At 35.6% G+C, this 25,921-nt stretch overlaps 1 protein-coding gene across 4 annotated transcripts in view; it reads left to right on the forward strand.

The window, feature by feature from the left end:
• The window catches only part of ARHGAP12 (Rho GTPase activating protein 12), a 110,051-nt gene that overhangs the window by 64,566 nt on the left and 19,564 nt on the right, over positions 1–25,921 (forward strand). For 3 of the 4 annotated variants that reach the window (XM_044228682.1, XM_044228686.1, XM_044228684.1), the window contains 4 exons: positions 5,082–5,207; positions 8,510–8,584; positions 16,776–16,837; positions 23,380–23,461. In XM_044228682.1, coding sequence (XP_044084617.1) covers positions 5,082–5,207; positions 8,510–8,584; positions 16,776–16,837; positions 23,380–23,461 — 345 coding nt within the window. The remainder of the gene's footprint in view (positions 1–5,081; positions 5,208–8,509; positions 8,585–16,775; positions 16,838–23,379; positions 23,462–25,921) is intronic. The other variant, XM_044228685.1, reaches the window with a different exon arrangement.

The following is a 25,921-nucleotide window of genomic DNA, read 5'->3' on the forward strand; positions in this document are numbered from 1 at the left end:
AATGAAAGTAAATAAAGACCTTCTCAAATGAAAGTAAACTAAGAGATTTATTACCAGCATCATATTTTCAAAGACTTGCCATAGGAAGTCCTTCACACAGAAGAGAAATGATAAGAAGACATTAGGAATGAAGAAAGTACAATGGAAAGGGTGAATATCTGAGGACACTTGTTTTAGTTTTAAAAATTATGTTTGACATTCAAAACAAAAATTGAAACATTTCTGAAATAACTCATTGTAGGTAGGGATGATACTTACAACAGCTGTATACCATAAAGAGGGGAGAGTGATATAATTGTTGGTAAGATTTCTGCATTTCACTAGAAATAGTGAAATATTGGTATTAGTAGACTGTGATAAATTAATCATGTGAATTTAATCCCTAGAATAAGTACTAACAAGCCAACAAAAGACTCAAGAAACCATAGATAAACTATAATAGTAAAAGCTTTTCAAATAGCCCACAGAAGGCAGGAAAAGAGAAACTCAAATGAATAATAGGTTAGAAAACAAATAAAATGGCAGACTTGAATCCTAACATATATAATTACATTAAATATAAGTGGTCTAAACATACCTGTTAAAAATTTTTCGGAAACAATAAAAAACCATGACCCAACAATTTGCTTCCATAAGAAAATCACTTCAAATGTAATGTGATATTATATCATGCTAAAGGTTATTTGTCAGATCTACAGTAAATTTCATCCTTAAATCCCATACTTGTGGGATTATAGGAGCTTTCTCATTAGAATTAGAAACTAGATTTGAACTTTTTAAAATCACTGCTTCTGTTCAACAATAAAGTCAAGAGGAAAGGTACAGTTGTTTTAATTATTAGAAAAATCAAGAGAATTTACATACTCAAAGCTGTTGAGTTGCTGGATATAAAATCAACATAAAAACTACCCATTTCTTGGGGTGCATGGGTGGCTTAGTCATTTAAGTGCTTTCAGCTCGGATCGTGATCCCAAGGTTCTGGGATCAAGCCCCATGTTGGGCTCCCTGCTCAGTGGGGAGTTTGCTTTTCTCTCTGCCTCTCTGCTTGGCTTGTGCTCTCTTTCTCACTCACTCTTTCTCTCTCTCAAATAAATAAAATGTTTAAAAAAAAAACCCAAAACTACCCATCTCTCTAGTAAAAAGTCAGATTTGAGCTGTGACAGAAATAAAGATCCCCTTTTCATTACCAGGAGTAGCAACAGGAAGAGGTATAACTAAGAATATGCCTGTTAAAGGTTTGTAAGATCTTCTTCTTTTTTTTTCTCAAAAATTTTATTTATTAGCAAGAGAGAGCGAGCTCATGCTTGTGAGCATGAGTGGGGTGAGGGGAGAAGGAGAGAGAGAAGCAGACTCCCCCTGAGCAAGGAGCCCGAAACCATGAACTGAAGGCCAGTACTTAACCGACTGAGCCACCCAGGTACGCTGGTTTGTAAGATCTTAAGAAAATTTCAGAGCAGAATTGAAGGATGTAAAACCTGAATAATGGTGTGATATACCATTATGATCTTGGATTGGGAGGCTCAGTGTTATAACAGTGTCCGCATTAATCTATAAATTCCCTGCCTTTCCATTTACTTTCTCCCTCTCCATGTTTTTGGGAACTGATGCTAATTTTATTTTCAAACAAAGGTCTATGAAGAACTAAAGTATTCCTGAAAATGGGAGGTGGGGTGTGTGTGGGGTGTGTGTGGGGTGAGGTTCTTGCTATGGTGATTAAGATGGGGTAGTAAGAGCAGACATACAGAGAAACTAGTTGAGAAATAAACCACAATAGAAAGCTCACATGTAGCATTACACATCAGTGGGTTAAGCATGGAGTCTGGAGTTTGCAATTAATGTTGCTAAGATTATTTATTATTCACGTGAAAAAAATGAAGTGTAGCTCTTGACCTCACTTCACACTTAATGATTAATTCCAGGTAGATGAGAGATACAAATGTAATAAGCAAACTTTAATGTTTACAGAAGGATATATAAAAAAATATCTTTGACTTCAGAGTGGGAAGGATTTCTTAAAACTATAATCAGGAAAAACTATAAAAGGAAAGATTGACAGATGTGATTACATCAAATTAAAAAAAAACACTTTCTAATATAAAAAGTACCATCACAAAGGGGAAAAGCTGAGCTATAGACTAGGAAAAGGTATATTTAACTCATGTAGCTTACAAAAAGACTTTGAAGTTAAGATACATTAAGAACTTCCTGGTCCTTTCTGTAAGACTAGAAGAAAGCCCAGTTGAAATTGTGAAAAATACGTGACTAAGCAATAATCAGAAGAGGAAATACATGAAATAAGTATGTGAGAAGATGTACAAATTTACAGGTAATCAGAAAATGTAAATTAAAACAAAGAGCTAACATTTCACTTCTCACATTTTTTTTTTTAATATGTGTGTGTACCTAAGATTTTATATACCCGAATGCATATAAATTCAACAGTACCAACTAGGGTTGTGCAAACCAATCTGTTCTGCTGGTAGAAATGTAATTTAGTACTCCCACCTTATACATGTCCATTTATAGCAAAATTATTAAATTACATCTATCTACAATGTAATATATATAGCAGTGAAAATATGAGTTAGAACTGCATACTCATCAGCATGGAATATGTTTAACTAACTTATTGAATGCAAGAAGCAAGTTGAAAAATGATGCATGTGGTAGGACTCCATTTATATAACTTTTAAAACTCCACGAGTATGTGTATTTATAGATAAATAAGTATGTATCAAAGTGTGATTACAGTGATGACCACTGAGTTGTATGGTGCTGCTGGGGAAAGAGGGGGAGGAATGGAATCTGGAAGATGTATTCAGAAGGGATCTAGTATGTCTATGTTTTCTTCTTCTTTTTTTTTTTTTTTTTAAAAGATTTTATTATTTATTCGACAGAGAGAGATCACAAGTAGGCAGAGAGACAGTCAGGGATAGGGGGAGGGAAAGCAGGCTTCTGCTGAGCAGAGAGCCTGATGCGGGGCTCAGTCCCAGGACCCTGGGATCACGACTTGAGCTGAAGGCAGAGGCTTTAACCCACTGAGCCACCCAGGTACCCCTCTTTTTATTTTAATTAATTAATTAATATTAAAGTTACCTAAAGCTATTGTTTTGTATTAGATATGTTAAATCTTGTTGGTGGGTTTTCATTATAGTCCTTATTCTTTTGTATATGTTTTCATCTAAAATTCTTAAAAAAGGTATTTTTAAAGGGATTAGAAAAGTTTGGTTTCTTTGCAGGGGGATTAGAAAGTTTTAAACTTAGCCATCTTGTTTAACTAGACTATATTTTATATCTGACATTTTATTTATGTTTTGTTTTTGTGAACATACTGTTGCCTGGTAAAACTACCAGCACATTTACAGTTGTGATTAGTTGTGATTATTGTCCAGTTTAGTTTCACATTATTTTTGTTGCCTCATTGAAAGGATTTCTAAACAATTGAAGTAGTTAGTTACAAAGCTCATAAGCTAAGGTAGTTGTATCTGTTAAAGTTCATGCACATGCTTTTACACAACTATACATTTTAATTATTGCTAATGATTCTGTTGAAAGTATAGCTCTGTTTAGGTTTCTTTTCTTAGAGATTTCTGGCAGTGAATTTTTTTGGGGATAGCCTTTAAGTTTCATCTTTGTTCTTCCTAGAAATGATCCCTCTGTGAACTTCTGTGACAAATTTTTAGATTGCTATTTGTTAAGCAGCAGTGATTTAAAAGCAGATGCCATATGTGATTGCCTTGCTTTGGCAAATTTTAATGTGAAGAATGAAGTAACAGATTTGGGAGATAGTTGGGGTTTGTGTGTAGGCTCATTTTGGGGAGTAAAGAAATGGCATATTGTGGTGAAAGATGTTGGAAGATTTTTTTTAATATTAAAAACATTCTTATAATTTTACTGAAAGTATAATGAATCATTAAATTTTTTAAAAGATTTTATTTATGTATTTGACAGACAGAGATCACAAGTAGGCAGAGAGGCAGGCCCGGGAGGGTGAACCAGGCTCCCTGCTGAGCAGAGAGCCTGATGTGGGGCTTGATCCCAGGACCCTGGGATCATGACCGGAGCTGAAGGCAGAGGCTTTAACCCACTGAGCCACCCAGGTGCCCCATGAATCATTAAAATTTTAAGATTTACTGGGCTTTTTGGAGTGGGAGAAGTAGATAGGTATTAGGTATCCTTTGCTTTCAGAAGAATAGAGCCTTTAATTTTCTTTTGTCATTTAATATTATTTTTTTATAATTTATTAAAATTGGCTGTATAGAACAGCATAACTGTTAAATCTCAGATTGCTGAAATGTTTGTGCTTGGTGATCTACTTGAATTTCAAATGTATGATTTAATACCTTATTGATAATGTGTTCTTAATTTTATATGTTATTTTCGGGGGCAGTTATTATCTGTTCTTTGTACACAACTGATATATTCAGGATTGGTTTTTCAAACTAGTACTGTCTCTACCTGGGTACATGATTATGTTTTACAACTTCAGAGAAACAAGTAATGGTGTGTTTGGCCTATAAGTGAAAGCAAAACCAAAAACAAACAACCCTTTAAATAAGTGAAGATACTGTTGTATATGTAATCATCATTTTTAAAACCTAAACCAAAAATTGAACTCCTGTAGATTTTCAAGGTAGAAGGAACCTTAAAAAAAGTTTGTCCAATTTTAGAAATTATGGTAATTAATATTCTATTGAGAACCTACTATTAGGGCAGTATTGGCATTTTTATACTGCTTAATTATTAATATGTTATTAATACATTATATGTTATACATTTTATTAATACATTATTAATTATTAATATGTCTGTGAATGAAAGGATTTTTCTGTTATGTCTGTTTTACAGTTGAGGAAACTGAGGCATGGGGAGACTAAATATTTTGCCAAAGTTATGTTAACTGGGTCTCTCAAACACCAAAATCTTTGATCGTCTCAGTTGGGCCACAGTGTGGTCAAAGATGAAAATACCAAGGCCAGAAAAATTCCTGTGATGAACTTTGCAGAACATCGTATGTCATATTTAGATTCCCTTTCGTTTCTATTATTTATAAGGTGTAATTTTTTTTTTTTTTTTTTAAGTATAATGCTTCATCCCAGCAGCAAAGAGAAATAATTAAAAGTAGGAGCTTGGACAGGCGGCTGCAAGAACCAATTGTATTAACAAAGTGGAGACATAGCACCATTGTGCTGGACACCAATGACAAGGTAGGTCTTTGTGAGAAAATCTTCTAAGAATATCGGAAGTTCTTTTTATTCTTTTATTTTTTCCTTAGCTGCATCCCGTACTTTGGTAACAATTGTTTTATTGTGTGTAGCATCAGTTTGTCCTGGAATGGGTTTTGGTTTTGTAGTTCATTGAGTTTTGCGCAGTGGACTGACTCATCTGTGGTTTGATAATGTATATGTTTGAGCCTAGCTGGTGATAGATATTTTTGATAACCCTGTTTTAAAGTTCTGTATCTGTTGTTGTTTGGCCTCTGGGAGGTTTTAATAATAAAGACATTTAATTAATTTCTTCATCCCGTGGGAGAATTGGAATCCCAATCCTCTGTTTCCTTAATTGTTCTCTGCACAAAGGACTTCTTTTATGAATCTGAGAAGGAATGTTCTCTGTTTCAAATAAGGGATAGATTTTGATGCAAAGATCAGAATGGAAAACCCATAAAGTTTTTACCTTCCTTGTGAGTTTTTTCTTTATGTTGTAGCTTCATTTTGGGGGATGGAGTAGGAAATTTGTATGAATTTGTAGAACATTAGCCATACTAATATGTAAAAACTTTGAGGGCGGTGGCAACACTCTAAAAAGTGTATTTTAAAAAGATATCTGTCACTGGGGATTCTTTGTTTTACCATCAGACTTCTCTTCTGGCATAATGAGCAGGTTTCTTGCATTTTTCAGGTGTTAGTGAAAATAGAATGAACTTTCTTAGGGCATATTTCTCTGTGTTTGGGTACTTTGAGTTATAAATTCCTTTGTAAATTATCTCACATCAGTTAAAACAAGTTTGTTTTGTTTTTTAGTGACTGTAATGTTGGTTTTCGTGAAATTAAATGGAAGACTTTTTGCACAGCTGTAGAAACAGTCTACACATATGAGATAGACTAATAGAACCACAATGAAAGTAGTAGACCAGTTTGTAATTTATATTTTGTAAGGATATTTTGTGGTTTGAACGTAGAGGGCATATCAAAGAAACGAAATTCTGGAATCTGACATTGAAGAAAACTTGAAAATATTTTAGCATTAAGAATAACGTGAGTAGCTAAGATTCCTAGAGATTTTAACAGAAAATTCATTTAACTCCAAGAACAAAATTAACAATTCAGTGCACGCAGACTTGTAAATGTCCTATATAACGTTCTAATGCAAAAGCCATTCCAATTCCACGGCCTCTTCATTTTGGAACAAAAAAGGATGATGATTTTGCTGATGTAGACTTAAAATTTCTTACTCTTTTAAAATCTTTTTTGAGATTTATTTTCAGTGTGTTATTAGAATAAGTTGCCTGAAGTTCTCTGACTTCTTTTTTTTTTTTTTTTTTTCAATCTGAGTCAGAGTTATGAGAGCATGATTTGAGAACAGAGATTTACTTATTTTTGGTAGAAATATCTTTTTTCCTTTTTTTTCTCTTTTTTTTTTTTAAACCTGCGCCTTAACCTTAATGGAATCCTAGGTGATTATTCACCAAGCAAGCTTTTCTGTTTATTATCACCACCTACTGTATATGTTTTTAAGATTTGAGGTATGAAAGAGGGACTGTACCTGAACAAACTAGCTGACAAATGTATGATAAAGGTTAAAGGGTTTGTGACTTGAAATGTAATAAGCCTATTACTATGTAACAAACTGATTATCTAAGTCCTAATTCAGTTGTCAGACTACACTGGAGGTGGTAGATGTGTGTATCTGTGTGTGTGTGTATCTGTGTGTGTGTGTATGTGTGTAGATGTGTGGGTGCGTCTGTTTCTGCCTACGTATTGTTTTTACTAAAATCTGCTAGTTGTAGGCATTTAAGATATATATCCATATACATTTATAAGTATACATAAATATATGTGTAAAATCTTTGTTTATAGTAATTATAATTATTGTATATACATTATTCTCTATTTGCTGTGATTTTTATTTCTGTAGGACTGATGATCCCATGAAAAATAAATTGTGATTACCATTCACTTATTTTCTGCTTTGTGGGTCATCATCTTTTTTCCAAACGTTTAATATTAGGCACTTTTAGAAGTCAAGAAATTAAAAAGTGAATCATCTGAAGTGGTCAGAAAAAAAATACTTAAAATGAGGGTATACTAGATTTGGATATTATGTGTAATTTTTTTGGCAAAGATATAATTTGATATCATTTTAATGTTTTCTTCACTAGTAGTATAGGCCTTGGATGTTTGATTTGTAAGGTTTTACCTTCAAGGATTTCCCAGTAAACTTGCACTACTATCTAGTTTTTGTGTTTACAAATTTTATATGATATAAACCTGAAGACTTTTTTTTCCAAGTGAATGGATGTGTTAATGGCTTGTATATTGTGATATAATATGAATATCCAGATTTGTTAACAGTACCATGTCCAGTTTCATAAGTATGGTAAAGTAGATTGATAAAAATGTGGAGATGAATATGCAAAGACATTATTTGGTTTTATAAGAAAATAAGAGGTGTTGGCCTATGATTGTTTTAATTCTCTTTTCATGAGATTATGCAAAGCATTTAGGGGAATGGAAAAGATTTGGCTGTTGGTGCCAAAAATGTGTTTTTTCAGTCTTGTCCTCTATAATGAATCTTATAAACACCTGAGGTAGAAATCACATAGTGTGTTTTAATACTGACAAAGTAGAATTGCTTTTAAAAAACACATTATTGATTTGCTCCTATTATATATTTTTGTAGGCTTAGGTGTTAAAAGATTTTTTTTTCTGGTGACTTATTAAAGTTTCTTCTTTGCATTTGAAAAAAAATCTCATTTTTTCTAATAATTGGAAAGTTACCTGTAAATTACTTTAAATATTAATAGCAGTTTGATTAAGTGTCTTACGTAGCCATTGACTTAAATGAAGTTCTCTTTCTGGCGGTTGCCTGTCATTCCTGTGACTGTTGGCTTACCTAGTCCCTGGTGTTCATGGTACACCAAGAGCCCAGTTCGTATGGTGACTATAACATTTTTATCCCTGAATGTTTAGATTTTACCCATTTAAATGTCAGTTCAAGGATAAAACGTCATGGTTTTAAGGCAACATGCCTTATTTTTGTTGAGTAATTCTGTATGCAGTATTTAAATTAAACTATAATGAGTGTAAAATACACCGTATTTCATAAACCTTCAGACAACTGTAGTTTGCAAATCTGTACCATAATAGTTTCAGAGCTGAATATTGAAAGGAAATAATTAGGGAAAAAATTTTCGGAGCTTCCCTTATTAAGCTCTCCCACTGTGAATAGAGGGAGAACTATAATGATATAAAATAGAGTAACATTTTTCATTACTTATTTCTTGTAGGAATCTCCAACTGCCTCAAAACCCTGCTTTCCTGAAAATGAGTCTTCTCCCTCTTCACCAAAGCACCAAGATACAGTTAGTATGATAGCCTATAGTATAATATAGTCCAGTTATTTCAATCAGTTTCAATAAGTTAATTTTCTCTAAATGTAACGTATAAATATTTCTTGGGCTTCTATTAACTTTCATTGGTTTTCCAGATAATAACCATTAAGATAGGTTTAAATTAAGAATTTAATCAGTTTTAGAGACGTAAAAGCCCCTTTTATGCAAAATAAGGTATCTCTGTGATTAATTTATATACCATATTTGTAAGTGACATTCATATTTGGTTTTTAAAAATAAACATAAAATCCCTGGAAAATGCTATCATATTATACTTTAATCTTTTTTCCTCAGGCCCGCAGTCCAAAGGTAAGCAGTTTCCCTCCTTCTTAATGACCACAGGCACCACTTTTGTTCTGTACTTTAAAATACAGTACCCAGTCCATGCCAGGTGGATATTAGAGATCTGTAGCTCAGCTGGAAGTTTGCCCTACACTGAAAATCTACAGTTGACTTTAGAAACCTGGTTTAACTTGGGTGAAAGTTCACTTGATTGGTATCTTTGTAGTCCCTTGCGTCTTTCCTATAGTTGGCTGATTCTGCTCTACCCCCTCAGTGGCTTTCCTTCTCCTTCAGAATGAAGGCCAGAATTTTTAATGAGGACTGGAAGACTGAGCCAGCGCTGGCTCTTGACTGCCTCTCCAGCCTCACTTCCTGCTTGTATCCTCTTCTTGCCTCCCTGCTTGTTTTCCTCCAGCCACACTGTATCTCTCTCCTCAAAAGAGCCTACTTTTCAGCTCAAGGTCCTGGCACGTGGCATTCTTCTATCCACTGAACCATTGCTCTCCCACATCTTTGCCTGTTAACTTCTGTTCGTTCATTAGAATTCGGTGCAGACTTTGCTTCCCCAGAGAATTTTATTCGAATCTTCTAGATTTGGTCAGTTTTCTCTGTAATGCTCTTTGTAGCATATAATTATATGTTACTTGATTCTATTAAGTAGAATAGCACTTTTCATTTTTTATTTCTTGTGGAAACCTCAAACCCTCTATTTGTGTCAGTCTTCCCTACTAGACAAAGAAAAGCTTCATTAGAGCAGGAATAAGCTCCATAACTACTGTGTACCATATGTTAGCTGTTCAGTAAATATTGAATGAATAAATGAAACTTTTAAAGCTTTTTAAAAGACAAACTTTTATTGTTACTTCCTTATTTTGTAAAACTGTAATAGAGTTGTTTATGGGATACTTCTGATTTTTTTAGAGGCAAAGGTTTTCACGAAAGTCATTTTATTTTTCTCTCTGTCCTTTCCCTAACAGAATCAGATCTTTTATGGTTCATATCACATGTTTTACACATTTCCTTCTGACATTGCTCAGATAGTTCCCCTGCCTACAATTGTCCTTGGCTTTTCTACACTTAAACTCAGAAAAAATTTTTTTAAAAAGATTTCATTAATATTCGACACAGAGCACAAGCAAGAGGGAGCAGTAGGGAGAGGGAGACGAAGAGGGAGAAGTAGGCTCCCCATTAAGCAGAGAGCCTAATGCAGGGCCCTATCCCAGGACCCTGGGATGAGGACTTGAGCTGAAGGCAGACATTTAACTGACTGAGGCACCAAGGTACCCCAAAGTTAGAAAAGTTTTTAAGACTGATTCTTTAAGAGGCCTTGCCAGACTAACCTTAGCATAATAATGATCTCTTCTTACTTTCCTGAATTTCTGTTTTTTTTTTTTTTAAGATTTTATTTGTTTATTTAACAGAGAGATCACAAGTAGACAGAGAGGCAGGCAGAGGGGGAAGCAGGCTCCCTGCCGAGCAGAGAGCCCGATGCTGATGCCGGGGCTTGATCCCAGGACCCTGAGATCATGACCCGAGCTGAAGGCAGAGGCTTAACCCACTGAGCCATCCAGGCACCCCCTTTTCCTATGTTTCTAAGTCACTTATCAGATAGTGTTTATAAATGTTACCTCAGGGACTCCTCCTTCCTAAGGCTTTAAACTCCTGCTAAAGGATAGATAGTGACTCTTTTTCTCTTTTTTGTTTTTTGCATTATTTAATAGTGTTTTGGGTACAAAAACATTAAGCATAAAAGTGAACATGATTTTAGTGGTGCTGTCAACAATTGTTGTATCCGTCTAAGGTGGTATTACTGCAATACTCTATCAGTGCATCTAGAAAAAAGAAACCCTCTCCAACGTATTTTAAATACGGGTAATACGTAATTGCTAAGGAAAACTTTTATAAATTATTTACATTTCGGTAAAAAGGAATCTCTAGGTTAGCCTAGAAACATGAATTTGAAAATGTTCCACATGGAGTTAAAAAGACAGTTTGCAAATTATTTCCCAAACCATTTACCCCTTTTCTCAAATTTGACAGTAACTGGACCATCCTGGGTTCACGATACCCCCTGCTGGCCACCACAGGGAACTGCCTAACCAGTATCTTTGATTCTTTTGTCTTAGAGTGAAAGATGAAACAGCTTTTGTTCATTCTACCTGAGTCCATTCTTTTTTTCACATAAACATACAACTCTGCTTTTCCACTGCAGAGGGCACCTCTTCTCTGCTGTCTTGCCCCTCCATGCTGAGGCTTTTTCCCTCTTTGACTTTTCCCTTTCTTGGCCCTCTGCTCCCTCTGGACTGTGTTTCCCCTGAGTCTCACCTGTTTTTCTCACTCTTACCCAGTTCATACAAGGAGATATCTTTTCCCTCTTTGTGCGTTAAGATCCTAAGCCTTCGTGGTAAGAAAAAGGAAGCTACAAATTTAGGAATAAAAATAGTGTAATCTGGGTGGCTCAGTGGGTTAAAGCCTCTGCCTTTGGCTCAGGTCATGATCTCAGGGTCCTGGGATTGAGCCCCGCATCCGCATCCGCATCCGCATCGGGCTCTCTGCTCAGCGGGGAGCCTGCTTCCTCCTGCCTCTCTGCCTGCTTGTGGTCTCTCTGTCAAATAAATAAATAAAATCTTAAAAAAAAAAAAAAATCCAAAAAGGCTGTCATTTAAAAAAAAAATAGTGTAATCCGTGTTAACTATCTGATGCCATCTTAAAATCTCTGCAGATTGCCCATCTGCCTCTTCAGTCTTTTCTGTTTTGTTTTTATGAAAATCTTTATTGAAATGTAATTCATATATTGTATGATTTACCCACATAAGTGTACAGTTAAATGGTGGTTGGTATATTCAGATATGTGCAGCCATCATCATGGTCAATTTTAGAATACTTCCATCGCCTCAGGAAGAAGCCACATTCTATTTGGTATCACCTGTCTATCCTCCATGTCTCACCAAGCCCTGAACAACCAGGAATCTACTTTCTGTCTCACTAGATTTGCCTGTACTAGACATTTCATAAGAATAGAATCCTATAATATGTAGTCTTTTTTGACAGACTTTGTTCATTTAGCATGATGTTTTCTTGTAATCTCTTCTAATCAAGCCAGATTTAAAATTTCATCCCTTAACATAAATTTTAAACATGTTCATTTTTTTTGTTTCATTTGCAGTTTTCAGATGCATTATTGTTATTTTTTATGGCCCCTTCAAATCCTTTTTTGAAATACCCAGCATATTTTAAAAATCTCATTGTGCTATTTATGTACAATATGAGCACACTGTGGGTTAAATAGGATTTTGTGGACTGATCGAAGAACCTGGTCTCCGTTTGTTCCAGTGTGTCTGTGACAGATGTGCATTTTATTTTATCTTTGTAAAGTTTTTATTTTAAGTTGCAGTTAACGTACAGTGTAATATCAGTTTCAGGCGTGCAGTACAGTGATTCAGCACTTCCATACATCACTTGTGCTCCTTACAAGTGCCCTCCTGCATCCCCATCACCTGTTTCACCCATCTCCCCACCTGTCTCTCTCCTGCTAACCATCAGTTCTCTACAGTTGAGTCTGTTTCTTTGTTTGCCTTTCTCTTTTCCCCTTTGTTTTATTTTGTTAAACTTCACATCTGAGTGAAATCATATGGTATTTGTCTTCCTCTGACTTATTTTGCTTAGCATCATACTCTCTAGCTCCGTCCATGTCCTTGGAAATGGCAAGATTTCATTCTTTTTTAATGGCTGAGCAATACTCGTGATAAATATGCATTTTGAAGTTTCTATTCATTGCATACCGAATAAAATTTTAGAATATATAATTTGGAAACTTGAGTTTTTGACCCTGTATTCCCTAATTATGGTATTAAAATGCATTGGTGAGAAAAAAAAAACGCATAGGAGAAAAGAATGTTTTAACGCTTTCTTTAGCAAAAGTATCATGGACATATTTGCTGATTTTTTTCATTGAATGGTACCATTCTAAAGCCTTTTTTAAAAATGTGATTTAAACATCTAATTTTTTAAAAGGCTAGTTCTTTAAAGTATATTATTTTTAATTTTTTTTTTTTTAGAGAGGAGAGAGAGAGAAAGAGAAAGAAGAGTTGGGTAGAGAGAGAGGGAAAGGGAGACAGAGAGTCTTAAGCAGGCTCCACGCTCAGCACAGAGCCCGACACAGGGCTTAATCTCATGACTCTGAGATCATGGTCTCAACCTAATTCAAGAGTCACATGCTTAACTGTGCCACCTAGGCGCCCTTAAAATATATGTTTTTTATTGAGGTGAAATTCATATAATGGAAAATTAGTTATTAACCATTTTAAAGTATACATTCAAATGACATACAGCATCATGTGTCATTGTGTGCAGCAATTACTTCTACCTGGCTTCAGGACATTTTCATTACCTGAAAGGACAACCCATACCTATTAAGCATCCACCCCACATTTCCCCATCACCTTTTCTTCTCCCCTGGCAGCCACTAGTTTGTTTTCTCTCCCTGTCAACTTACCTGTTCTGGAAGTTTCTTCACCTGGTTGTTCTTCAAATGATATCACCGTGCAAAGTTTCTTACTCTTTTTATTAAAAAAAAAAAAATACTGATTGCATGATTAACTGAAGATAAGAATTTTGATGGGTTGCATTGATGTTGGTATATAATAATTGTTAGCCAAATTGGGAAAATTCCTGTTTTACTAAATGTATGCAACATTGATTAGAAATTCTGGAATCTGCAGGGGCACCTGGGTGGCTCAGTTGGTTAAGCAGCTGACTCTTGATCTCAGCTCAGGTCTTGATCTCTCAAGGTCATGAGTCCAAGCCTCACATTGAAAAAAAAAATTCTGGAGCCTGTAAAGTTATTATGAGCCTGTAGAAGTTTTCTCAGATTACTTAATAGAGTTAACATCTTATTGTTTTCTTACCCTGTTAGGATAGGGTAATCTAAGTACAGTCATTTTGATTAAAATTTGGCCATATTTTGCTAGTCCTTATTAAAACATTTCTGCTTATTTTCAGTATGAAGTTTCCTTTGGAGTAGCAAATGTATTTAGACTAAGAAATATTAATGTGTAAATATGGGCATTTTTGGTAAGATTTAACAAGATATTTTTAAGGGGTTTTTTTAGTAAGCAGCACAAAAACATTGGTTGATTTTGAATCCTATTAAGTAGCGAAAGTACACCAAATAGCATGTTCAAAATCTGTCTGAATTTTTCCCCAAATGTCTCACCTATATAGCCTGTATAGCCAAACCTCTATTATTCATCTGCCTGTTCAGCACTTTTTACATCAAATTCAGAAACTTCAGTGTTTAAAAGTTAAAGCTTTATTTTCTCCATCACTGACTGGCATTCTTTTGTATTCCTTTCTTGGACTAGCACTGCTAATAGGTTGGTTAATTACTTCAACAGCTATGTATGGTATTGAACATCAACTACATGCTGTAGATACTGGTCATACATTGATGAACACAGCAGATGTAGTCCCAATGTATAGCCCTATGAAATAGATAGTAAATAAAAGATACCTAATTGTACTTTACATTAAGTACAATGAAGGAACCAAATTGGGGGCAGTGGTAAATAATGGGAGGGGTAGACGAGCTCTCACTTAAGAGTGGTCTGGGGAAACTTCTCTTAAAAAGTCTCATTAAAACTGAGATACCACCATCTGTCTAGTTGTTCAAGCTTGGGAGTTTTCCTCAGAGCTTCCCTCTTACCCTTCTACCCAGTCCCAGTCAATTCTGTCTTCTGGATCTCTCAAATTTGGCTCCTCATCACTTGCTTTTGGGTACTGCTCTAGCTCAGGCCTTCACCATCTCCTGTGGTAATTACTAGAATGTATTCTGGTTCGTTTCCAGTCTTTCCACCCTTTCTTAGTTCGTTCTTTACACTGTCTCATTTGCTACTTCACCTCACCCGTTACTTTGAGGGAACTTAAAGACCCTCAGATATGATCGGCTCACTTTCACTTCTGTACTTTGTTGTTCTCACTGTCATCATCTAGCTAACCCCCATTCCTTAGCTCAGGAGTCTCCAGGAAGCCGCCTTCTTCACTCCCTCTGTTTCTTGGGTGAAGTTAGATACACCTTTCTCATAACACTTAACATGTATGCTAATATTTTTGTGTTTGTACATTTTGAATGTGGCAAATTTTGTCCTTATTTTATGTCCAAATTAGAGCGCTTAGTACTTAGAGCAGTAGTACTGGGGTCTTGATCCCTGTGAGAATTTCATGAGCGTTCTGGACCCTTGAACAATGTATATACTATCCACTCACAATTTTGTACCAGTTTCAGCCCATCCATTGACTCAGGTAAGAATCCCTGATTTAGAATGTCTCTCTCATCCTTAAGCTTATCTGTCACTACTGCTATCCCTTCCATTTTTCTTCTAGATTCCCTTCATGCCTCAGTTCTTTTGTCCTCTTCAGTTCTAGCTTCAGCATTTTCTGTAGACTTGATTCCCACTCCTCTGCTCTTTTAATTCCCATGCTCCTTAGCTCACATAAGCAGTCCATCCTCAGATTAATGTTGTACTCAGTTCCTGTATCTTTGAAAGTTTTTTTTTCCTTCCTGCTTCTGATAGTAAATTAGGAATGTTTTTACTTAGTATCTTGTAAATATTTTTTACATATTTACATCACACATTTACAACTGTGTGATTGATGTTTTTGTTAAGGGGCACAGCTCTTAGAAGCATCAGACTTAGATATCTAAGGAGATCTATACTATGCTTCATGAAGAAATTACAATAAAACTTCCTACGACGATTTCCCCAAGTTCCCAGTATACCACAGATGAATTAATATTAATACTTTATCAGCTTTGTCTATAGATGAGAATTTTTATCAGACTAGGCAAAATTTTCAAGCATTGTTTTTAAACCTTATTGAGAAAATACTCCAAATTATGTTTATCTCCCATACAAGAAAGATTTATTTTTTTCTAATGGAAGTACATTGAGAAAATAGCTGAGATATGGATTAAATAAAAATAAATCCTAATTGGGGATATTTTTTCTATGTGCTGCGTGTGTGTGTTTGTGTGTTTCAGTGGAAGTAAAATTGCTCTGTCATGTACACACAGTGCTTACTAATATTGGTGATTGCTATAGATATCGACTCATTTTGATTACATTCAGTTCCATGTCAGAAGCTAAAGCAATGAGAAAGTGTTTCCTTTCTTCTACCTGGAGGAATTTTAAGATGACCGTTAACCTCAGCAAAGTGGCTCATGCCTTCATGGGGTTTGATGATAAAGCTGTGTCACTGTGTTTAACATCAGCAAACTAGTATATCTGGTTTATGCAGAGCCCCAGTGTACATCTGATAATACATTTAATGAAGCATTATTGAATTTTTAATGCCACCCTAAGGCCAGTTCTATGCATAATAACATTTACTTTTGAGTAACTTATTAATGTAGCTATTGCATTTGTTCTATCTAGTTATTTCCACATTTGACAAAGCAGGTTAGTATCATAAAGAATTTTGAGACTGTATTGCTGTAAAATAATAGCAAAGTAGATAATTGCTTTTTATGATATTTGTCAGTATGGTATTACTTTCTTTGAGCAGGAAGTCATAAATCATTTTTCTACTGTTGATAAGTGGTATTCATGTGGAAATTTGAGTTGATAGCAGAGTACCTTATGGCTGCCAGGACTTGAGAAGAGGAAAGATCTAATTGTAAAATTACTGAAAATAACTATATAGAAGTATTAGGAAATTGTATTCCTAATATACTTTAGAACTAATCACATTACATAATGACTAATCTCTTTTTCCAAGCTAATTTTTAGAGTACCAGATCATTTTGATTTCATCATATATAAGAATTTGGACCTCATTATCTATATGAATGATATATAAACGGTATTACTCTGTTCCATAGGGCCAAGAAAAATATGGATTATTAAATGTAACAAAAATTACTGAAAATGGGAAAAAGGTTCGGTAAGTACGAAAACCATTAACGTTCTGACGTGTTTTATTTGATTGAAATAAATAAAAGCTATGGGTATGTTATCTATTATGAGTATGTTATATTCTAGTAGAAATGATTGAAAGTTTCATAAAAAGTCAAATAATTTTCAAATTTCAAATTTTCTAAAATGTATGTAGTATTGTCATAAAATGTATGACAGTCTTCCTTTGTCTTGACATATTTTTTAAGGTAATAGTAAATGCAGGGGGGATAAAGCAGAGGATTCTGAGCAAGCATTAGCTTTATTTGAGAAAATTTTTCCAGGGGTGCTTGTGTGGCTCAGTTGGTTGGGCGTCTACCTCTGGCTCAGGTTGTGATCCCAGTGTCCTGGGGTTGAACCCCACATCAGGCTGTTTGCTCAGTGAGCTTCTTTGCTTTTCCCTCTCTCTCTGCCCCTCCCCCTTCTTATCCTCACGCTCTGTCTCTCAAATAAGTGAAATATTTAAAATAAAAAATAAATAAGTAATTTGTTTCAGTAAGCATTAAGTGTACACTTAATGAAATATACAAAATATTTAGCCAAAAATCAGTCATCCAACCATGGTTTCCATTATCCAGAAGTAACTAGTTAAATGAATGAGATGTAGTGTTTAGTGTTTTCCTTGAGATAGACGATATATATGTATCTATATGCATGGTTAATTTTTAAAATATACATATTTTAAAGATTTTATTTATTTGAGAGAAAGAGTGCGAGTGTGCACATTGGTGGGAAGAGTAGATGGGGAGGGAGAGAGAATCTTGAGTGGATTCTTAGTTGAGTGCCAGTCCCAACACAGGGCTAGCTCTTACAACCTTGAGGTCATGACCTGAACCGAAAGCAAGGATCCAATGCTCAAATAGCTGAGCCAAGTAGGCACCCCTGCATAGATTAATTTTTTTTTTTTTAAGATTTTATTTATTTATTTGACAGATAGAGATCACAAGTAGGCAGGGAGGCAGGCAGAGAGAGAGGAGAGGAAGCAGGCTCCCTGCTGAGCAGCGAGCCCGATGTGGGGCTCAATCCCAGGACCCTGGGATCATGACCTGAGCCGAAGGCAGAGGCTTTAACCCACTGAGCCACCCAGGTGCCCCGATTAATTTTTTTAAACACAGTCTTTGAACAGTTTTATTTTGGAGATGGTTCTATTTTGTTGCATGTGGAGCCGCCACATTGTTTCTAACTTCTCCATGGTTATATACTGTGTAGCTGTGTCCTAGTTATTTCGCCATATGGTAGGTAAATATGCCTGTCTGTTGCTAGACATTTAGAATGTTGACATTCTTTTGCTGTTGCAAACAGTATTGTACTTAGATCTTACATAGTTAATTTGCAAGTATATAAATATCCCTGTTGAATAGATTTTACAAAAGTGGAATTGCTAAGCTATATGCAGCAGTTATTTTGATAGTGTTCTCAATTATGCTCTAAGGCATTGAATCAGTTCATACTTCCAGAAGCAGTGGATTTCTCCACACCTTTGCCAGTTCAATATGTTGTCTGCTTTTGTTATCTTTGCTAATAGAGATTAGAGAATGATATTTTTAATTTGTATTACTTTGCAGTGTCGTAGAGTATCCCAAGACATTTGTGTGTCTTTTTTTGTTGGTGAATTGTCAGTTCATCCCCTTTATCTGTTTGTTGTGACCTTGGCTTTTTTAGTTAATGTGTGGTACCTCCTGATGAATTAAGGAAATTAACTCTGTGGGGTGCCTGGGTGGCTCAGTGAGTTAAGCCTCTGCCCTCTGCTCAGGCTCCTGGGATCAGGCTCCTGGGATCAGGCTCCTGGGATGGAGCCCCATATCAGGGTCTCTCCTCAGCAGGGAGCCTGCTTCCGCCTCCCTCTCTGCCTGCTTTTCTGCCTATGTGTGATCTCTCTCTGTCAAATAAATAAATAAAATAAAACTGTAAGCAAGTTGCATTTTCCCCAGTTTTTAAGAACTGCCAAAAGGCTATGATTTTATAGTCCACAGAGATCAGTCTGTTGTGTAAAGAAGAGTTTGAAATTTACATATAGTTAAGTTTTTAAGATTTCCTTTAACTGAACTGTCTTTGTCACATTTTAGTACTTGGAAATTTTTCTTTTAAGTGCTCTGGAATACCTTTACAAATACTGCAGTTATTTGTTCCTTAAATTGTTCCATGGGTGAAGTCACTTGTGAATGGAGTCTGTTTTTCCTTTTTCTCCCTTTTGGGCATGTGTAGTACGGATAGTTCTTTGGCCACTTTCTCTGTTTTCATTGTTGTCATTTTTCCTGTGGTAATTAGCCCTTTAGATTTTCTACTTCATTTGGAAAACTTCCGGTGATTTATGTTTTCTAAGAATATCATCCATTTCATCATCTTTAAATTTATTTATGTAGAGTTGAGCAAACCAGTTTTTTAGTTTCCTGTCTATTAGTGGTTGTTAAACATTTTGATCTGAGGACGTCGTTAAAAAACTCTTTTTTTTTTTTTTAAGATTTTATTTATTTATTTGGCAGAGAGAGATTACAAGTAGGCAGAGAGGCAGGCAGAGAGAGAGAGGAGGAAGCAGGCTCCCTGCCGAACAGAGAGCCCGATGTGGGACTTGATCCCAGGACCCTGAGATCATGACCTGAGCCGAAGGCAGCGGCTTAACCCACTGAGCCACCCAGGCACCCCATCGTTAAAAAACTCTTAAAAATTATTGATTAATTTTTGCAAAATGCGAAGAACTTTTTTAAAAAATTAAAAAAATAATTTTTATTTTTCTATAAACATATATTATTAGCCCTAGGGGTACAGGTCTGTGAATCGCCAGGTTTACACATTTCACAGCACTCACCATAGCACATACCTGCCCCAGTGTCCATAACCCCATCACCCTCTCCATAACCACCCCCCCCAGCAACCCTCAGTTTGTTTTGTGAGATTAAGAGTCTCTTATGATTTGTCTCCCTCCCTATCCCATCTTGTTTCATTTGTGATTATTGCAAAGAACTTTTTTCTTTAAGATTTTATTTACTTTTATTGGACAGAGAGAGATACCACAAGTAGGCAGAGAGGCAGCAGAGAGAGAAGGGGAAGCAGGCTCCCTGCTGAGCAGAGAGCCTGATGCAGGGTTCGATCCCAGGACCCTGAGATCATGACCTGGGCTGAAGGCAGAGGCTTAACCCACTGAGCCACTCAGGAGCCCCTTGCAAAGAACTTTTGTGTGTACAGTTTATAGCTGTAGATTTGAGAAATTTCAAGTTTTTTAATTTTTAAAACTGATAACCCATTATATGTAAATGCAAGTAACATTTTTATGAAGAAACCCCCCTGTATTTCCAATGCAGAAATTTTCCATGAGAGGTGTGGCATTGTCACATTTTTGCTAATCTTTAATATTTGGCTTAATGGAAAACAGCTGGAGCCTCATCTCTGCTGGCAGTCAGTTTCTGTGACACATTGTTTTGGCTGAAGTGTATATGAAGAGAATCCCCCTTTCATATATAAAGTTGGAAAAGGGAGGAGTGTTTTAATAATCTCCTTAGATAAGTGCATATATTTTTCTGTTACACCAAAATGCCACAAGTTAAGACTGAGAAAAACTGTTATTGAACTTTTCATACTTGGTTACCTCAAAATCCATTGGTCTGGGGCGCCTGGGTGGCTGAGTTGGTTAAATGTCTGCCTTCGGCACCTGGAATCCCAGGATTGAGCCCCACATTGGGCTCCCTGCTCAGCAGAGAGTCTGCTTCTCCCTCTGCCCCATACCCTGCTCTTATGCTCCCGCGTGCTCTCTCTCTCTCAAATAAATACATAAAATCTTAAAAAAAAAAAACTCCATTGGTCTGTGGTGCATTTTACTATCTCTACCTGTACATAATTTTGTAGCATCTTGGAGATCCTTTGGAAAACACTGGTTCACTAAGTTTGCTGATTTTTCAAATGTTGACATGTTTTATAATATCAAAGAATCACAAATCAGTAACATTATCAGAAGAGTCATTAGATATTGGAAAATTGTCAACCTCACAGTGGCAGATATGCCAAGTTTTCCAAAATTCTGTTTTCCCTTTGAAAGCTTCAATTTTTTGTCAACAAATACTATCATTTAAAGGACAGGCTCACTTCATTTATTTTTGAGATAATGACTACCTTCCAGGTACACAAGTCTGAATAACCATAGTGGGGCCGTCAGTCATTTTTATTTTTTTCCAGGAAAAAAATGTGACTAATTCTGCTTGCAACCCAGGTACACAAGAACTTCAGTCTTTGAGGCAGCTGTTGTTAATTCAGTTGTTAATTCAACTGTTGTTGTTCAGTTGTTAATTCATTGGGTATTCAAATACCCAATATTTTTAGATACATTGACTAGTTCTACAGTTTTCTTAATTTTGAAAATTAAATTTAAAAAGTTCATTTAAGGGGCACCTGGGTGGCTCAGTGGGTTGGGCCTCTGTCTTCCGCTCAGGTCATGATCCCAGGGTCCTGGGGTCGAGCTCCACATCGGGCTCTCTGCTCAGCGGGAAACCTGCTTCCTCCTCTCTCTCTGCCTGCTTGTGATTTCTCTCTCTCTGTCAAATAAATAAAATTTTAAAAAAAAAGTTCATTTAAAGTGGAAATAAACTTACAAATAAAAATAAATCCCTTCTAATATCTTAAGATCCACACAAAACAAAATAATAAGAGGAAGACGTTACAGAATGATGTCGAAAGGCCCAAGCATGTATCAGTGTCAATAAATGTAAATGGACTCTCTTCCTCTGTTGAAAGATAAAGATGTTCAGATTGAAGCACAAAACAAAACCCACCTAAATATTTATATATATATATATATATATATATATTTATTTATTTATATTTATATATATATTTATATATATATATATATGAAAGACATCAGAAAAATGATTCAGGGGCACCTAGGTGGCTCAGTCATTAAGAATCTGCCTGTGGCTCAGGTCATGATCCCAGGGTCCTGGGATCCAGCCCCACATCAGGCTCCCTGCTCAGTAGGAAGCCTGCTTCTCCCTCTCCCACTCCCACTGCTTGTGTTCCCTCTCTCGCTGTGTCTCTCTCTGTCAAATAAATAAATAAAATCTTTTAAAAAAATGATTCAGAAAAGTTAAAAAAAAAAAGGCACATCAAAACCATGAATAAGGGACGCCTGGGTGGCGCAGTTGGTTGGACGACTGCCTTCGGCTCAGGGCGTGATCCTGGAGTCCCGGGATCGAGTCCCACATCAGGCTCCCAGCTCCATGGGGAGTCTGCTTTGCTCTCTGACCTTCTCCTCGCTCGTGCTCTCTCTCACTGTCTCTCTCTCTCAAATAAATAAATAAAATCTTTAAAAAAAAAAAAAACCATGAATAAATGTACAGTAAAGATCTAATCATTAAGAATAGCCATTCACCAAATAAGTAGCATTAACAACCAAAAGCAAAACCAACAGGAAGTAAAAGGAAAAATACTCAATAGTAGTAAATCTTATTTCACTTTTAATGCATGAAGTTCAAGTATACATAGAAAATAACAAAGTAGGTCTAATTGATAGTTACTGAATTCTACATTCTGAAAGTGTTCCTTTTGAGTGCCCATAGAGTTTTCACAAAACTGTCAGTATGTTTGGCAGTAAGGTATGCATATATATATTTGACATTCATTTTAGCCTTCCAACAATTGAATTCTCTTATAAGGTAAATATTGTTTTTTTTCTACAATGTGGATTGAAGGAGAAGAAATGGGGCCTTCCTTTTTATACATTTTTATATTTAGAATTTTGAGATATCTATATATATATAGATATACAGATATTTATCTATCTATATTTTTTTATAACTTAGACAATTAAAAAAACCCTCAGCTTAGTAACCTCATCATCAGTGAGTATGTAATTTATTGTACCTAGTATCTCCCATTTACATAGTGTAACCTTATCAGGGGAAGGGTGATAACCAAGAAATATAAAAATAAATATAAATAAAAATCAATTTGTGTATGTCGTTATAAACAAATATATAAACATATATAAATATAAAACAAAAAACAAAATTTTAAAAGAAACGTCATCTTAGTGACCTCTGATCAATGAGTATGTAATTTATTATACCTACTATCTACTTAGGTGCCTAGTATCTCCCACTTACCTGATATAGCCTTATTAGGGGAAGGGAGATATCCAAGAAATATAAAATAATCTGTATCTATAAAGAATTAGGTGAGGTGGACACATTTGCCTGAGTTTTAATCATGAATAATTTTTGCCAAATACAGAGTTCAATTCATGTTCCTTCAAAGTAGTTTGGTACCTTTGATCCAGTGTGCTGGATTACCATGTGAACATAATTAGGTATATAGTTCTTCTGATAAGGTGTCTCTGTTACCTTCGTTTGGGGGCCTTTATGGTCCATCTTGGGACCATAAAATGAATGTAATTCCATTAGCAGTATATCCTCAATAAAAACACTTAGAATCTCAATAATGAATGTAAATTGTGGACAACATTGATAACTAGATTGTAATATTTTAAATTTGGTTGGAAAAACTGAATAGCAAAGCTCTAGTTGGTTATCTTTATAATTACAGAAAGAACTGGTTGTCATCTTGGGCCGTGTTGCAAGGTTCATCTTTACTCTTCACCAAAACTCAAGGAAGCAGCACAAGCTGGGTAAGTATTTCTTTTCTCTGAAGGCTTTACACATTTAAATTACGTGATGGTATCGTACCTGATTTTCACAAAGTATTTCAGAGTCCTAGCTAGCTACAACTAGTATGCAAATAAAAGTAAATGAAGTTTTTTAAAAGATGCACTTTGAATTGAAACAAAAGAGGAAGGCTAGTTGGAAATTTGCTTAGTTGTATTATTAAAATCAACGAAGTCCATTTTATCCATTGAACTGAAAGATGGTGTTACTACTTGGACATTATAGAACAAAATAGATCTCTTGAATAAGCTCCAGGGTATTACAGGTTTCCCCTGCTGTCCGAAAGCAGGGTGCTCTTCTGAAACCTTTGTGAAGTAAAGAAGCAGTTATCATTAATCTATATGGGAAAGTTTTTGAGCATTCCCAGACCGCCCCCCCACCAAGAAAAAAACCTCTTTTAGGCTTTTCTGATACCTTAGGATATATCTTTTTTTTTTTTTTTTTTAAAGATTTTATTTATTTATTTGACAGAGAGAAATCACAAGTAGATGGAGAGGCAGGCAGAGAGAGAGAGAGGGAAGCAAGCTTCCTGCTGAGCAGAGAGCCCGATGCGGGACTCGATCCCAGAACCCCGAGATCATGACCTGAGCCGAAGGCAGCGGCTTAACCCACTGAGCCACCCAGGCGCCCCCTTAGGATATATCTTGCTAACCGATGCACCAAAGGAGCTAAAACACAGATGCTCACACAGTTAAAACTGAGGTGCTTGGTGGACCACCTTCGCTGTTCAGGGTGTGTGCTGGCTCCGTAGTTGCTCGCAGCACAGCAAATGCCCAACACTGTTTTCACTTTTCACCTTTTTTAATGAAAGTGAAAATACTCATCAGATTTGTTTTGGTTAGCAAAAACAACAATGTGTTTTGTGTTTTGTAGAAGCAAAGTGGTGTGGTATGAACTTTCGAAAAGCAGGGGATACCTATAAAGCTTTCTTGTGCTTGTGACTTGGCTAATTCAGCTATTCAGTTAGAAAATAAGCTAAGAAATATGTCAAGCCCCACCTTGAATTGTGATCTGTTCTTTGGATACCCGTTGGTGATTCCAGTGTCTGTATTTGTAGATAATGTCAGCCCGCTTTTAGAAGAATAAGTAAATGTCCCATTACTCATGGGATTTTGAAGGTTTTTGTGTATCTGAATGTTTACTATTATTACACTTTGGTTAATTTGTAAAACAAATACTAAAAACTAGAATTTGTGACATGTAACAGCTAACACTTTTTGAAAGCTTCATGTATCAGGTACTGTTCTAAGGGCAGATTATGTATATATTACCCTCTTAAGTCTGATATAGCTACTGTTTCTCATCCCCTGTTCCCTTTTTGTAGTTAAGAGAATGAGGTATAAAACAGTTAAGGAACTTGCTGAATTTTGTATAGCTAGTACTAAGTGGCAGATCGAGGTAGCATTTTGTCTCCAGAGTCCATGCCCTGGATATTTAAAAAAAATTTTTGGTAATTGAGTTTGAAAGGTCAGTGCTTAAGTAAAATTTAAAGTGAAATCAATCTAATGTCTTTAATTTGCTTTATATCCTACCTTAACCAATATTTTCTTACATTTACTGAGTTGCTTTAAAATTAACAGGACCTATGGGTCTTACATTTGATGAAAAAAATCTATTTATAAAATTTAAGCAAATTCTACTTATCTGCATTTATAATGCAACCATTTAACATTCTTCTGAACCAGGAATGCCACAGAGCATGTTAGTCCACAAATACTTTGATGTGGCAGCCCTAAATTCTCTGGATTGGGCACTAAAATGAACATTCTAGAATGATTCTTCTGTTTTACTCTACCTTTGATTTGCTTCATTGTTTAGCCAGTACAGTGGAACTGACCTGTAATATGCTTTCCATATTTAAAGATTGAAATTTTAGTTTCACTTATCTTAAAGTAAATTGATAATTATGTGTTTCTCCTTTTTTCCCCCTGAGGTAAAACATATGGTACTTTCATTTATGTTAATGCATTCCTACAGGGTTATGTAATTATTTCCTCCTACTTATGGCTCAACTTCTGTTTGAAATTGAGTGCAGGAAATGAATGAAAGAAGAAGAATGGAGAACAGTTAGAGATTAATACATTTTAAAAAGTACCCAAAGAAAGTTGGATAATGGGCATTGATTTGATAATTTCTGATACTTAAGGATTGGAGGTTGTGGTATGTACAGATAAAGTAGAGCATTATGTTAAGAGGCATCATTTAGGTAGGCCGGTTTGTATGCTTTTAAAAGAAAATGGAAACTTTTTAAATGTGAAGATGTTGATTGTTAGTAGAGGCTGGTTGCATTTTGTTTAAGGTTTTCACTCTTGCGGGTTTTACATAATTGAGAACTCACAATTAAATCTGATCTTGACAGGGGCGCCAGGGTGGCTCAGTGGGTTAAAGCCTCTGCCTTCGGCTCAGGTCATGATCCCAGTGTC

The sequence above is a fragment of the Neovison vison genome, chromosome 12 (genome assembly GCF_020171115.1).
Source record: "Neovison vison isolate M4711 chromosome 12, ASM_NN_V1, whole genome shotgun sequence".
In the NCBI taxonomy this organism is placed as follows: Eukaryota; Metazoa; Chordata; class Mammalia; order Carnivora; family Mustelidae; genus Neogale; species Neogale vison.